This window comes from Notothenia rossii, assembly GCF_949606895.1.
Source record: "Notothenia rossii genome assembly, chromosome: 11".
Classification (NCBI taxonomy): Eukaryota; Metazoa; Chordata; class Actinopteri; order Perciformes; family Nototheniidae; genus Notothenia; species Notothenia rossii.
Window position 1 is genome coordinate 39,045,304 of NC_136910.1, and position 17,415 is coordinate 39,062,718.

The following is a 17,415-nucleotide window of genomic DNA, read 5'->3' on the forward strand; positions in this document are numbered from 1 at the left end:
GACCATGGTAAAAAAAACAAGTGAAAATATAAAAGTATTGAAGGAGCCAGTAACGTAAAAAAATTGTAAATAAGTTGTAAAAATAAAGTGTTATTGCGCATCTGTGATAGTGATAATGTTACAGTGTGTATTGGTGTGGTGCTCTATAGGCTGTTGTGGTTGTGCAAATGCTATAACTGAAGGAAAGGCTTCTGTAAATAGAATAAAACAGCTGATTCCAATGTGTTTGAAGGAAGTGTAAATAAGAGAAGCTACACAAACAACACAGTCCCGTATTGGCTTCCTAGTTTGTTTGAAAACAGCGCACACTTGGCTGGCACAGAGACTGATCCCCGACGGCTGCTGCGAGCTGACTCACATTATTTGAGTTCAGAGGTTGATCCGCCATGTTTGCACATGGACTTTGGGAGATTCCCAAACACAGAGGGGTGTCATCGGGCTAACAGGCTTTGAGGACTTAATCCATGTGGGAGCATCGGAGTCTTAAAGGAGTCCTGCATCAGGATTGAAATGTTTATTCAGTCATGCATCTACTTGCAACTTCGTATAAGATATGAAGTATGAGCTTATTGACCGTTTTCGAACAATTCCAGGTAAAGGTGCTGCTGCTCTGTGATTGGTGGGCTGTTTTACATGGTGCCAATGCTGTTTGTCTTTATCAATTTTACTTGCAAGTGATGGACATTGGGAAGGACTTTTTTCAGTGTTTTATACACATGCCAATAAGATGTCCCACTGTGCAAGACCTTCCTATTTGGACATGTTTTATTTATGCATATTGTGTGCCTTGCTATGAATGCGATAAACATGTACATTTTTGAAAAAGTATCCTCTTTCTAGAGTAAAGCAGACATTAGTTTTTGGACTATATTAAAAAGATCAATTTGTATATCTGAACCTTGGCTTTAGGAAATGTTGATGGTTCACTATAAACTATATACTTTATAGAGATCTAATTTTACATTTATTTATAAAAATAGTTATTGCACTTGAAGCTAGAAATGGATCTGGATGTAAGATAGCTCTGTGTATATAAAGAGGCCACACAGGTTCTGAAACACACAAACTGTATCATACTTTACAGGCTATAAAGCACTTCACTATAAATCAAGATCTCAACCCTTCAACACCCACCCCTCCTTTGCATTTTTAAAACCTTTGCAACCATTTAGGGATATAAAGTGTTTCAGGATTTACTATATTGTTGGACTGCCAGAAATCTTCCAAGGTTCCTTTGTTTTCTCTAAATCACATTTTATCTGGACAACGATTATTTTCACATTTATTCCTTTGGTCTATAAAATGTGAGAAATGTATGAAATAGTTCAAAAGAGTTCCAATTCAAAAGTTTTGTATCATAAAAGACTCTGAAAACATGCACATATTTGCTATGTGTTAAAGAAGAGCATCATAGGCGGCGCGTGAGGCTCAGGTTTGGGAAGGCTAAATAAAAAAGTTTACCTGACGCTGCCCGCCTCCGGTGTCTATAGAAAAGAGATCAACTCAATGAAAGCACCGCCTGCTGACCAATCTGAACTCAGTGTGCGGAGTTTAAATCTATCAAGTCATATTACAGGATAAAGAAAATACAGTTTAAACTGCCGTATGCAGGGAAGACGCCGACTTGTCGCACTTATCATTCATATCACATCATCAATCATATAATATCATAATATATCATATATTTCCTTATCTGAGTCAGCTTCTCGAGCCGTATCTGGCCGTGCAACACTCACAGTGTCACATACTGTATGCATGAGTGTTATTTTAAGCAACACATTAGGTTGACGAAACACTCAACTCAAATGTAATTAAAGTCAGATCTACTCGTGTCTACATGGGGCAGTGATATCATAAAACTGTTGTACGCTTTCAAACACTCTGTAGTTTATTTATTTTTTAACCAGTTGTTCTATATTCACCTTGCAGGTGTAACTATATGGCTTGTATCCTGGATTATATGTTTAAGTCATGGATGTTTAAAGTTCATATTTGTCTAATATTAGTTTACTTTTCATTAATGACGTGTGTGGGGGGGGGGGAACACAAGGATTTTAGCCTCTGCAGACCATTTACATGCACAAAAACCTATAACAGTCTACAGGAAAGGGGAAAAACTCATAGTTTAAAAAGGGCCCCTTTAAATAATGACCAGTTAGTAAGTTTTGTACCATAGAAAACTCTAAAACCAGAAAATATTAGCTTAAAATATACTTCCCTAAAACAAATAACCAGTTGCTTGTTTAATTGATTCATTTGCTAATAGATTCTGTTTAAATGACCAAATACCTTTATATGTAGTGTTAGCATCCTGCAGGAAAAACAGAGGGTTCTAAAGGGTCAAAGTAGCAGAATTAAAACACTTGTATGAGAAATATAACAAAATACAACACGTGTGTTATTTTATCTGTGTATTAAATGAGTGGAACATGAATCATTCCATAAGCTGAAGGCGGAGGTATCTGGACAGCTTGAAACTCTCCAGGCCTGTGAGGCAGTAACAGTAAATGTCAAGGAAAAGTCCCTATATATAACTCTCTCCTGCAGAGCACTTTATCTCCCCCTTTTCATCTCTGCGCTCCAGAGCAAGGAGTGAAGCTGGAGAGGGGCGAGTTAGGTCAGGGATCCTGCACAAAGCTGTAGGTAAAACTTTGGGAGTCAGTTTAAGGGTTTTATGGGGCCTGAGACAAGTCTCAGAAGGCGTTTCAATAAAGCCTCTGGTCCCTCCACCTGACTGCACGCTGCCACAGATTCCTGCTGCGTTTGGCAGAATAAAGAGGTGGAGAGCAGTGTACTGTAGCTCAGCAGGAACCTGAGCGGCATGCCAGGCCTCTCACGTCACTACATTGGAGTAAGAACTGAACTCAGAAAGCCTTGGAGGTCGGTCAAACAAGCACAGCTCAAACAAATTAAATCAAAGCACCTAATAAAAGGAGCCAGTTCCTGAAAAGGGACTGGCAGTGAGAGGAATGCTATGTCGTACCTGCAGTTCAACCAGCTAGTAACCTTCAGACACTTCCTTTGTTACATAAGGATAAATCTGACGAGCACACGGCCTAATCCCCAACCAGAGGATGAGCGCAGACAATCCCTGACTCAGCCTATCCTGCAATATATTATAAGTTCCTGAAGGGCAAGACCCCAGCAGGACTGACCCCAAGAATACGATTCTCCGAAAGCTATGAATGTAGTTAATGAGGGGGTGTAACTTAAGATGAGGGACGCTTACATTGATTGAATTCCGTCTCTGTGTTTATATGGGCAGATGACCATTGTTTCAAGACAGAACAGTTGTGCAAGATAGCATTAGCATTGGATGTAAACATGCACAGTACAAACTGTTGTATTGGTGATCAGTCCCTAGTTTAAAATGGCAGTTTGGCACAATATTTGAAAATAAAAATAAATGATATAACTAGGGAAATAACTCAAATTATCATTAATTTGGAGCTAAACAATTCATAATATTGATACAAATAAATATGAATGATATGCATCAATTAATCGTTTGTCAGTTTTGCGACCTAAAGTCATTTGAGCAAACTTGTTTTGGGCATTTGCCATTTTCTTTCTTTTTCAATTATTTATAAAAAAATAACCAGCAGATGCATCAATTATTAAATAATCTTTAGTTGCAGCTGCAAAATAATGAAAAGGTGTTGAGGAAGATAAACCTGGTCAAATGCAGTGATACAACATTTCAATAAATATTTTTGTGCAGACCACAAAATGAGGATACTGTTATGTTGCCATCAGCTTCTTGCATGTGAAGAAAACAGTAACATGACTGTAGAAGTCACAAAGTCTCTTACCTGAATGGGCTCTTGAGTCAGTTTCATCGGTCCTACACATTCTTCTGTAGCTGAAACCTGCAGGACACAGATGAGAAGAAATGTGAACAAACAGAACACCAAACGCACAACGCAAAACAAGCTGAAAACCCTTCTTACCATTTTATCATTCATGTCCAGAAGCATATTGGCATATTGTTTGTTCTTGCACTTCACCACCTTTAATCTTCTCTCTTACCTCCCTTTTTTAAGTTTAAAAAGTCCAGCAATAAAGCAAGTATTCCCTTGAAAAGAGCAACAGTCTGCTGAAAAAAACAAATATCAATTCATCCTGGCTGTTTTCATTTTCTAACGCCTCTCCTACCCTGTAGATGTGGATATTTACTCGCAGTGTTAGCTGCCCAGAATGGAACCGTCTACTGCAAAGGTCTTAAGAAAGTATTAGCAGACAGCCGCAGATAGAACTCCCAGGTTTACTTACATAATCCTACTGCAGGAGCATCACACATTGAGCTGTATATATATGCGTGTGTGTGTGTGTTTTCACAGCCTGTCTGGGAAGCTCCAGCAGGCCTCTTAACCCCACGTGTCACTCTGGTGTGAATAAGCAACTCAGCTACATGAGCTCTCAGCATATGTGTGCACACACATGTTTACCCCACACAAGCAGTGAATCAGCGGTGTACCGTATCATACTGCATCATTTTAGCTATGAGTGTCATGCCCAGGAATTAACCATCAGGCATGTTTTCGAGCAAATTCAGTGTTCATGAGTCATTTTTCTCATTGAAAGGTCTTCGTGTGGCTTATGTGATTTTGTTGCTTATGATCGTAAACACGCACTCATCACCCAAAGTAGTCTCTTCCCAGTTAAAGACAAATATCTGAGGTATCCAAGAGAGAGGAGGGACAACGAAAGAAGGGGAGGGGATTTATGTTATCTACTCGAGGCACAAGCTCCATAATAATACATGCAACACACAAACTCTAACCAGTCACCAAGACGCAGCTGTGTGACTAAAGCAGTGAGTTAGACACAAGTTGGTGACTCAACCACACATTGGTATTATTTGTCCGTTGGTATTAGGCTGAGAAGTGAACATACTTCATCCCACATCTCTACTAGCCAATAACGTCATTAAGAGCCTTAGTTGCAACACTTAAGAAAAAGCGTGATTTTGGTTTACATGCATCTATGTTGCTTTAGTAGAGCAATATGATATTACTGTAAAATAATTGCGGCATTTGTGAGCATTAGTGTTGGACACATGATAATATCTATAACAAAAATTGCAACACGTTCACTGTCACACAATTGGACAATTTCGACATTAAACTCTACCCCGTTACACAATTTGAAACTGCTTTCACACTTGTTTAACATATTTAGTAACATGTTTTTTATTTAGGTAATAATAGTTTAGCCTTTTATTGTGACTTTTTATATAGGTTATGTTGTGTATCTTATAGACAATGTAGATATTTCTACTGTTGATATTAGCAGTCTTTTTTTAACTAATTACTAACTATTAATAGCCTTCTAATGCTGTAACACAATAATTTCCCAATTTGGTATAAAGAGAACATCCATCCATCTATATACTTGTAACCAGTGCGTAAGCTTGTTTGACCCAAATGTGGCAGTGAAAGTGAAAGGAGCTCTATTATGCTCATTTTCAGGTTCTTATTTGTATTTAGTTCCTCTACTGTGACACATTTAAATGCATTCATGTTCAAAAAGCTAATGTTTTCCCTTCATACTGCCTGTGCTGCAGCACCTCTTTTCACCCTCTGTCTGAAACCAGAGCCCAGTCTGCTCTGATTGGTTAGCTTGCCTGTTCTGTTGTGATTGGTGAACCGCTTAGATTTTTGCCCGCCCCTAAGCCTCTCACGTACAATGTGTTGCAGCCCTGGCCAATAGAAGCGCAAGTGTTACATAGTGATGTCACAATGTTACATAATTAAACAAAGGACTACAATTGGAGTGCTGGGAACTTTGGGATTTTAACCTTTGCAGAACGTTTACATGCACAGAAACCTATATCACAACATATGAGAAGCAGTTGTGTCGTCACAGTCATGTGGACCTCACATCAATATTGTTTGTCTCGGAGTGAGGAAGAACTTGGAAGTCTGAGCTGGATTCACTTTAATGTTGTCAGAGATCATGATGGGGTCCAACGAGGCAAAGAAATGAGGTCAATCGAGTAAGAGATGACCTAAGGGAGAGCTAAACTACAGAACCACAGAGTCAGTATGAGAACAAGCAGCATCTGGTGGTTCAGTGTTGAAAGCCAAAGACTTGTGAGATAAAAAGACTGAAGGGACTAAATCATTATTGAGTGCTCCAGTGACAACAAGAAGCACAGACTCCAGAGATGTCAGAGAAAATGAGTAATCGTGTTGTACTTGAGGACGACATAGCCAGATGTGAAACAGAACAGGAAGGAAGGCGCTGGAAAAAGAGAACAATTTGGAGAGCGATCAGTCAGTACATTTACAGTAAGACTATGATTAAAGAAGTGTTGGGTGAATCTGTCACAAGACACCATCTCTACTTAGAGAAGCTGATCAAATCCTCACAGAAAGAAAGGAAGGGGAAATAGGTGAAGGAAGATTTACACAGACAAGAGCCTTAGATTACAAATGAATAGTACAAGCGAGATGAAGTTCACTTGATTTGTAAGGATTTAGAAAACAAAGAGGCTTAGAAGACAGAGAGGACAAAGTGGATAGAAAATAAATGTCAGTCTGAAGAAAGACTAAAGTGTTGCAAGACACAGAAAAATGAACACTTCATATCTAATGAGAAATTGTACTATTAAAGAAACCAGTTCAATTAGACACCCAAAGAGCTAGATAAGCAACACCATTTTATGAATAATTATTGCGGTGACTGGACACGTAACAGAAATTAACCTCCAATTGTGATCTCTTGGCAATTACAGTTTTTTTTTTACTCGTACTCGAACACACATTTTCATATTTGTGGAGAGAATGAAAATCTGGATTCATGAGGGCTAAACTGTACCCCGAAACATTTTATAAAAGTACTGAAAGAGAGGGGAACAGACAGAGCAAAAGAAGACAGACAGGAGGTAAACACTAACAGGAACACGATACGGCTTTGCAGTGTTTAAAGACTGTTTAATGGAAAATAAAACGTGAACAGACTTGGACGGATAGAGAGAACCTCGATCAGTGCTGCCGTGATGTTAAATAATGTTGCTAGTGGCGCCGTTCCAGCCGATACGCAGTGGATCAAACAATTTTAATGATGTAATCAATAAAATAGTGTTTAAACAATATTGTGGATCAAGTTGTTGGATTAATTAGTAGCCTTGTTATAAGTGGGATAATGTGCAGCAAGGTGGTTATTAATGAAAATAGAAAACCTTCATGTTGATGTAAGATCAGTCCTCTTCGCGTCAGGATGCTGATCACCATGACAGTGTTTTTTTTTTATTAATGACCGCCTTGCCGCACATTATCACTTACACAATAATTTCCAAATGTTCAGAACACCAGCATGCACCATGCGTCTCTCAAGCTTTATCTTTGCCTCATGTTTCTCCTTCTGCACCCTTAACCCAACTCTCAAATGTTGTAAACCTCTAATTTTGATTTTTAGCTAATTGCTAACCTTATAAAGCGTTTTCTTTGTTTGACTGCAGCCTCTTCATTGAAGTCATTTCCATTCATTGTATTGTTTCAGTGAAGCACTCTGTAACGTTGGCTCTAAAAAGGTGCTGTATAAACAAACCCTTAATGACTTACTGGGGCCCAGGTACATCATGTCATTGCATATACTGTATACACATTACACAAGACAGTTTAAACATTGCTTTCATTGTACTTGCTCTGCCATCTTATTGAAGTTTATTCTTCACAATGCAATAAACTTAACACAGTTACGTTATGCTTAATGTATTCTTTTGAGGGTGTTTTCACTGTTTACAATGATGTTAGCTTATAAAGATGACAAGTGAGTTTACTTTATGGCTAGAGAACAGAAAGAGTTGTTTACATTTATTGGCCAATGTCTAATCATTGCGAGGAAGTGACAAGGCGGGGTTGTAGAAGAGTTGACCTTGTGAGAGGCTTTTACTTTGAACCTCACCAGAGTGTTTAGAGAGCAGATATGATACAGTATGACGTTAGTGTGGCTTTCAGTGCTTAGTCTTCTGATCCTATGCATTAGGGCACTTCCCTCTGTATATTAACAGTGACATGTTATTTGATTTATTTTGTATGGCCTAGGCGTTTATGTGAATCACATTTTTTGAAGCAAGTCTTAGCTACAGTGCAGGCCTACTGAAATGCCTTGATGGACTTCAATTCCGCCTCAGCCTGCACACCGCTACTGTCATCTTCTTTAAAGGGGCCATACAGTATTAACATAATTTTCAGGTTAATATTTGTATGTAGTGTCTCTACTGTGACATGTCTCCATGCTTTAATGTTCAAAGAGCTCTTTATTTTTATCATACTGCCTGTGCTGCAGCACCTCTTTTCACCCTCTGTCTGAAACCAGAGCCCAGTCTGCTCTGATTGGTTAGCTGGCCGGCTCTGGTGTGATTGGCCAACCAACCAGTCCAGCCCCTTAGCCGATCACATACAAAGTGCTAGCTAATAGAAGCGAGGGTGTTACATACTGTAGTGCTGTCACTTTGTTAGGAAGTAAACAAAGGAGTCCAATGGAGGAATGGGAGGGAACCTCACCAAATCAAATTCCTCATATGTATAAACTTACATGGCAATAAACCTGAATCTGATTCTGATCTTAGATTAATCTGAGTGATGGCAATATTATCCTTTTAATTCATGTTCTATAGGTCCGCTATAACTTCGCTATGACCAAGATAATGGTGAAGAGAAAGTCAAATTTTGTCCAAGTCCAAATCTGAATAATTGTGAAGTGATCAAATCCTCAGTTTGAAGTGCAGAATCCACTCAAACATTCAAGCGCCACCATCCCTGGCACTGATCATTCAATATTTCAAAATTACCAAAAAAGAGCATGGAAGCATATCACATTCAGACTATGCTCCAGTGAGATAACATGCATGTAAACACACACCTACTGGAACTTCTTCACAAGTAAACAGTTGTCCCAGTCCAACATTCAAACTATTTTCCACTTCACAGCCTGGATGACATTCCTGCTCTCACACATCCCCCTCTTACATCCCAAAACTCAGACTATATCCACACTACAACAGCTGGAAAAAAGATGACATGACAGACACACATTTTCATAAAGGAATACTAATATTGTGTACCATGCATGATACCACTGATGTAAACAAGACCATTAGTCTACGTTAGTGCTTGGTGAGAATAATGATGTAACTGGCCTAGTTTTTCAGACATGAAGAAGGATACAAACTTACATGTAGCTTACACTCAGCTTAGCTTCATATAACCATTCATTAAGACCTAGAAAACCGAGCATGAAGCGAGAGATCTCCGATTTTCTACCAAAAAAACAAATCATTGTAAAATGTAAACGTTTCTTTAAGTCTACTCTTTTTCTGTTTCTTAATGGCCTGCAACAGCTTGCACTGTTTTGGATTTTGTCACTTGTCCTGCATGTAGTTATGATCATATTTTTTATTTTAAATGGTGTAATTTTATCTTCAAAAAAGTCTAAAAAGTCACTTTCTACAGGGCTATTGTCAGAATAGAACAGCTGTGCCTGCCAGCACAAGTTTGCCCCATTTCTTTTAGAAAAAAAAGAAGCTGTATTGTTCATGATCACTTAACCTTTGTGCGTCTAAAATAGCGGTTGTTGCGATGACGCTGAGAAAAGTGCTAAATTATGCTCTCCCTGTAAGTTCTTATAAGTCAGTGTTTGTGTACGAGGCCCTGAGGGTGTCTCTGTACAGGACACCAGCTCCTTCACATGGGACTGTTCACACTCCTGCCACACTGACGAGAGGCGTAAACAAATGACTTGTGCTTATAGAAACACACACACACACACACACACACACACACACACACACACACACACACACACACACACACACACACACACACACACACACACACACACACACACACACACACACACACACACACACACACACACACACACACACACACACACACACACACACACGCATGATCAACACCATGGCAGATTATCAAGATCCTGCAGGGAAAGGCGGATGGCTTTTAATAATAAATGGAATCATTGATCCTCTCTGAAGCCTCTTAGATAGAAAGGAACTGAGGGAGGACAACGGAACAGCTGACATAACCAGCAAAACACACACACACACACACACACACACACACACACACACACACACACACACACACACACACACACACACACACACACACACAGAAATAAAGAGCATGCAACGTGTAGAGCCTAAAATATCTAAAGGTCGGCCAAAAGTAAAAAGAAAAAAAAACATACTTAAAGAAAAATATCCACAAATGTCAAAAAGAAAGCCTTTAAAATATGAGGTGCAAAAGTAAAATTATTTTTGAATAAAATCGTAGGGTTATAGGAATAGAACATTGTGTTTATCATTTGTAGCTGTAGGCCTGAATGGGTTAACCTTTTCTGAGGGTCTGATGATCATCTGCTACACTACTTCTTAACAAAACCCGTCTATATCCTCTGGGGATCATAAATATGAAAAAGTAACTGTTCACATGCTCCCTCATGAGAGAGATACATCAACAAGCACACAAATAATATGACAGGACGAGTACACAACTGCACAAGTTGATGATCTCTGGACGGGGGTTTCAGCTGCACACACTCTGAATGGAACTGCTACAAGACACTGTCATGGATCCTTCACAGATTTCACACCAACATATTAATACTTATTAATTTGGTTTTATTAAGTGAGGAACGTTTAGCATGTTAACTTGACTTTTGTGTGTGAACGTTTTCTTACATTTTACCAATAAAAAAGGCAAAACAATCCTATCTCAAGAACTACTTATTAAAGGTTTTCCACAACTTTTCTTTTTCATGCACATCGCTCATTTGTCATCAGAAACAGAAGAAGACCTTGAGATGTGGTTCAAAGTTTTGGGAAGTGTTAGTTAATACATCTGAGTTGAGGCTTTTTTGTTGTCAAACACTTGACTTTAACATGCAGCAGCTCCCATGATGAATGCAATGAGCCATTATGCAAATAAAAAAAAATATTTTCACCAGGTGAAAAGCTTGTGAAGCTTGGTGTCCATGCCAAATCGGACAATGTCTCCCTGTGTTTTAACTTTAACTTTGAAGCAGTGCTGCCGTGAACTGTCCTGTGTAATCTGAATTTAGGTGAAGAACACCAGAGAGTGCGCTGTGCTTTGTTGCTTAAGAGAAAAACAATTTGATTTGCTCATCTGACTCTGTCTTCTGCTTCTGCTTCTAGAAGCCTTTGCCTGGGGCTGCACGGCTGTACATAATAAGTTAGAGATAATAAACAATAATCTGAAAACAGGCTTTTATTATAGCACGCATTTAGACTTTAGACACATATAGCAAATATTCAGTTAGGGACACTTTCATCCAGTACTCTTACTACTACACAGCAACAATTTTTAAATTAAAGTTGTTCGTTATACAACATTTTTTGACTGATACATTTAACTATAACGCCTTTTATTTAGCATGAAAGCAAATACATGGTTTACTCAATATTATTAAACTATAATGTATGATTGAGTGTGGAATACACATTTTTCTCAACAATATGTCTTCCACCAGCAGCCATATGTACAGTAGAGGCTTATGTAAAAGCCTAAATTACAATATAGTAGGTGTAATAATATAAAATGTGTCTTCATACAAGAAGTTATTATTGTTTACACTTACACATTTCCTAATTTTTGCATACAACTACAATACAGTATGTTATGCACTGTTAAATTAATGTTTTATAGTGACTATTGTGCCAAAGTTGAAGTAAAGTGCTACCATTGTGACCTCTAAAGAAATCCTGTCAGGGCCAACTAATGGCATTTTCTTTTTAAATATTATTTTTATCTGATAGCCCATGCACCTGCCTGCTTCTTTGTGAGCAATCTTTAAAAACATTGAAAGCACTGAGACATGTATGAGATCACTGTCACATCATATGTAGCCTCCTAGCATCATGACTGATGGCTGGCTGCAGGGAGGAACTGATAGAGGCAGTGAATGAGAGGAGGCTGAATGAACCGAAGTCATTACAGAACTGTAATTAAAGCACCGGATCAGAAGGCTTATTGGGCCTCCTCCGGTAACAAACACACACACCGACAGGCCTCCTCACGTGTGATTCCCACTCACGACCCGGTGCTGATGCTGTGCCAGTGTTCTGACAGATAACCGTACCTTGACGCTGTTTTGGCTGGTCTGCGTCTCGGCCTCGATGCGGATGTGCCCGCCGCTGTTCTCCTTGCGATCCCGGCAGGAGTTGTTCCGCGAGGGGCGGCTCTGATAGGTGAGGACAGAGGGGATGGTCTCGGCCGCATCGGTCTTGATGAAGAGCCCGTGTAGCGTGGCCGCGGTACCCTGAGAGATGGTGGTGGTCTGGTGGGGCGAGTTGGATTCGTCCGAGTCTCGGCAGTAGATCACCCCGCTCTGAGAGACGTGGATACTGGGAGCGCAGCCCATGCCTCAGTGCCGCGCCTCCGGAGTCAGATCCCGGATAATAAACACTAGGGTACCACCTTCCTCTGGTCCACAGTTGCCTGCACATAGGCGGCTGTTTTCTCCGGGCATCGGCAATCGCTCTCTCCTCCACACACCTCCGTTTGAGCACATCAAGGGGGGAGGAAACGTGATTCTTTCAATCATGCGTCCCGTCAATTCTCCTCAGCCTCCGCTAGTGCAGGATCTTGGATAACGATGTCATATTCAGGACAAACAAGATGTTTCATGCTATAGTCTAAACCTTGCTGATGGCCTGTTTGTGCATCTATGAAATTACCCGGCTAATGAATAAAATCGCTAAATTGACTAAACCACCTGGCTGCTCTTCATCGCCTCATCCTCTGAGACATGCTCGTGTTTTTGGTCTGTGGAGAGTTGCTTGCTTTATCAAATCTCCTCTGTGTCTCTAGTTATTCTGCTTGCAGATCATTGGCCACGGTCCATCCCTCTCTCCCCCCTCTCCCTAACATTATATTTCTCCATCATGACCCTCTTATCTCCCCTGAGACCCTGCTCTGACTCCAGGGGTCATTTCAAGCCTCACTGTGGCGAATTACACACAATGTTGTCAAAGAAGTATACGGCTAATGGAGGCTTGATGAAAAAACACTTTATTCTCCTTTAGTTTACACTTTCTTTGAGATTGCTTGATATACTAAAATAGTATATTAGTTTTTTCCAAAATGTGTGTGTTCCGTTTTGGAGGACTCGGGTTGACGAAGTTTCTCAATTAATCTTAAAGGACCCATGACATGGCCATATCACTGATCATAATTCCATTGTTGAGGTCTACTAAAATAGATTTACATTGTTCAATGTTCCACAATCACATTGGTTTCTCATACAGCATCTCTGTTAGTAAGTGTATTCACTCTCTGTCCTAAACGGCTTGTTGGAATTCCATGGGACCCCTAACAGTTTGGTCCATACAATGTCAGTTAATATTAGAAGTGATCCCTTTTTGTCCACCGGAGGCGTTAGCGTTAACCATTTCCTAAATCAGAAATTGATGTCTTCAAACTGCTTGTTTTGTCTGGCCACCATAGGCCAAACCCAAATATCTTCAGCAAAATAACAAATATGACAAAGAGAACACACAGTTAAGAAGCTACATAGTCAATGTCTGCCTAAAAAGACTAAAAATGGATTATCAAATTGGCAATTATTAAAGTGATAGTTTCAGATCAATAATTTTTACCATATGGTACCTCTACCCATTTAAGTAATTTGTACTTTACTTATTACAAGAGGGGTTGCTTTGACACTGCGGGGGTCAATACGTTTAAACAATCACAGTCAAATCTTTGCCCCCCAGCCTCTGTAGTCAACATGGCTCCCGTAGTTAGACAGAGTGCTCTTGGTGACCCCTCAAGGAAGTATAGTACACGTTTTAAAAGTAAATAGAAAACAGTAACAAAAATGAGTTGACAGTGACACTTGCAAATGCAACATAATAAAAGCAATGGTAGCACACCATGTCGCAAAATCATGACAGTACATACAAGTAGGGCGGGCCAAAACATCACTTTCCCACTTCCTGGCCCCTACTCGGGGCTAACTAGCTTGGCATCAATCTGGGCTGGCCATGGTACCTGGTCAACCTTTATCACATAAGTCTGCAGTTCTGCGCAGTTGTATAGAACAGTTTAGGATCTTTAAACTCATTGTTTTGGTTTTTGAAATGCACAGCTTTACTGTTTTGGTCTACTGCTCATAAGGAAGGCACTTTCAGCTTCAATATCTGATAAGCCCTCTGTACACCTGCTCTGCACAGTTAGCTGGGGGAGCATTTAGCGGCTAAACTCAAGACTCAGATATTTCCCTTAGGAGATGTTGGATACCAAAATAGAGCTAAAATGAGAGTGAATCAGATGGACAAAAACAAAACATCAAGAGAATGCCAATGTTGGTTTGTATAAATAGGTAAACATTAGCCACATAACAAGTGGAAGTGACTACAAAAATGTATACTACACTATAAGTATTAAATAGAGTTACATTGACAGTGAGTATTATTCTGCATTGTGTTGTTTTACCATGATACTTCCAAGTAATTTGTAATTATGTTAAGGATCATTGTCAATCCAGGGATTCTACCTGTACTGACATTTTCAATAGTATAGCAATGTTCACATGTTAATGCTTATTTCATTTTAAGTACAAATTGTTCTCTGCGAGTGTATTTGTATTTGACAGCCCTGTATACAATACATATTGCTAAGTACTATTAAATAATCTCCTGTTGGGACTGCAGACAGCCCCCTTGTGGCCGGCTGTCACATGTTCAACCACTGCTCAGACCAGCAGCACCCAGACTATATACATATATATATATAAAAGGCAGCACCTCATCAAACAAGTTTTAAATATATTGTACAGGCTGATACCTAAAATATCCCCATGTATGTCAGAGTTCACCATCTATGTATACTTTAGGCTACAAAATCCAGATGTTAGTTGGCAATCTGTCAAACCACTAGTGTAACTTTAAGAAAGGAACTATACACAAAATATACCACTATGCACACACAATTTGCTATGTTAATTAACCTTAATAAAGGTTGTGCACAGTCCCATTTACATGAATGAACTCCAAATATGATTTTTTATAAAGAGGTATTAGAGAGCGTTAGAGTTGTGGCATTTGTTTAAGGAGTTTGTATTGTTTTTTTCAACCTAAGCAGTCCAAAAAAGCCATGTTAAACCATTGAGACTATATGAGTAACTGACAGAAACATTTCAGATTATCATAAAGTAATGGTGGGAAACTTTTCTTGATTGGATTATTATCTAAAATAAACATTTTGCCACAAACTTTTGTCCACAATTGTATTAGTTTTGCTTGATTAATGAGTTGTAACTAGCAGAGTAGATGTGCAGTTTTTCAGTTGTGATAAATGATCCGAACATGAACCACTTTGAAAATGATATAGAGTCAGATTAAAGTTCCATGAGAAGCCTGTACTACTGCAGTTTTTCCACAAGAAGAACGAAGCAGCACTTTGCTTACCTTTCTTTGTCCATTGGGTAATAAAGCACTTTCCTCTAAGGACAGTCCACTCATGTCTTACTTAAAGCCACAAAGTTGTGTCCTTCTGTATCAAAACTAAATAATAAAGGATAGCGGATAAACTGTCTATAATGAACATACATATGCAAAGCTGTAAGTGTGTTAAAAGAGTTGAGCGGTGTCCCTCAGGTACGGAGCGGGCAGACTTGCTCCCGGCCTCTGGACTGCTCTGAGCGGCTGAGAGCAGGCATGGTGTCCGGGCGGCCCTAGTGTCCTCATTTTAGGACCAGAGGACTGCTAAAGTGTGCAGGTCATAATAAATACAAATAATTATAATAAAGTGCTTAAATTGCGAGTAAAAGTCTCATTGAAGTTCTTTATCACTAACATGGAGCCTGGATTTATCATTTTAATCAGGGTAATGAAGATTGCCTATTACAGTCAGGTATATAGCAGTAGTGGTATTTTAACAATTTTTTATTTTAAAAAATAAATTAAAGGACCTTGGTAAAATTGAACTTCTGTAGAAAGTAGGCCAAAAGATTGAAGTTTAGCATATACTCCGAGTCAATTTTACTATGTTACATTTTTAGGGAAAGGGGAAGTTGTATGATGATAAGGATTTGATGAAACTATTAAAGTAATGAACATATTTACACAAGATGAAGTCTATTAGATCAACATAAACATCACACCACCAGCCCTTATGTACACAGCCATATTGTATTCCTTTAAAACTGTACATGCCCGTTGCACCCATATGAAATATACAACCGTGTTCATTTGTGTATTAACGAAGAGACAAATATGAGAATAGCCTAGAACTAACAGTCAAGGTGAAGTACCCTATGTAAACCATTTGGCAGAAGCAATGTCCTAAATTAAGCCACATAAACACTGCGGTCAAGCCAGCCTCCACTCGGGAAAACCTAGCCAGCCCGCACGTGATAGCATGACACCCCATCTAGTCCCTCAGAAAAAATCAGGACATTCTGATGTAGAGTTTCAAAAATAAAAGACCTTTGAAGTCTCATATATGAGCTATCATCCCTCTGTTTTTAGATAAGAATACAACTAAAACTCTCCAGTATTAAATACTTATTTCACTTCAGGGTAATAATACAATGGTATATGTCAGTGTGACGGTGTAGGTACCATATGAGTTCAATATGGTCTAGCTGCGGCCGCGGACAGTACACGACACTACACGACACGCCCGCCTGACACGACACTACGGTGGCTGAGAAGGGTCTAGCTGAGGCCGTGAAAGTTGTACTTCCAAATATGGTCAGAAGAGAGCACGCCCAACACGTGAGACGCTGACGTAAGGATATTTAAGGAGACATGGAGGTTTACAAACAACAGACAACAAACAATATGGCGCACCGAGTACAGGTAATTAACGTATTGTGGTTTTAGATATAATTACATACTATTTAGGTTCTCGTTTGTTTGTCGATGTGGCTGACATGCTCGACGTTCAGTTAGCAGATATGCTAACTGAATATGTGTTCTAGTGATGGGTCGTTCGCGAATGACTCGTTCTTTTTGAACGAATCTTTGAAGTGAACGAGATTAACTGATTCCTCCCACAAAACGATTAGTTTGTTTGAGTCGCCACCGCAGTTCGCGAACGACGAACTCAAAGAACTGGCGGAAACAGTTCAGAACTGTTTCCTACAGTTATTTTATCTTATCCCTTTCTTTCAAGAGGAGGGTCCTCCAAAATACTGGATGTTCCATCTACACAGAGTTGGACTCAGTTAGACAACTACCACAAATACAATGAAGTACTTTACTGTTGGACTCAGTACTAGTTGGACTTCTACCACAAGTAGGCTACTATGAAGTTATTTTACTGTGTACTTTTTCAGTTATTCTCTGTCAAACTCCTGCGGCAGAAAATCCTTTTATCTCTCATAAAATATTGCAGAAAACATGCAGTTTGACAG

The 17,415-nt window shown here is 39.4% G+C and overlaps 1 protein-coding gene across 2 annotated transcripts in view; it reads right to left on the reverse strand.

Annotated features, from left to right (window-relative positions):
• The window catches only part of pde8b (phosphodiesterase 8B), a 42,004-nt gene extending 26,359 nt beyond the window's left edge, over positions 1-15,645 (reverse strand). The window contains exons 1-2 of one of the 2 annotated variants that reach the window (XM_079659393.1): positions 15,464-15,645; positions 3,813-3,869 (exon numbers count right to left, since the gene is read on the reverse strand). In XM_079659393.1, the coding sequence (XP_079515519.1) occupies positions 3,813-3,869; positions 15,464-15,517 (111 nt within the window). In that variant the 5' untranslated portion in view covers positions 15,518-15,645. Of the gene's footprint in view, positions 1-3,812; positions 3,870-12,132; positions 12,902-15,463 lie in introns of those variants that run through there. The other variant, XM_079659392.1, reaches the window with a different exon arrangement.
• Between the last annotated feature and the right edge of the window lie 1,770 nt (positions 15,646-17,415).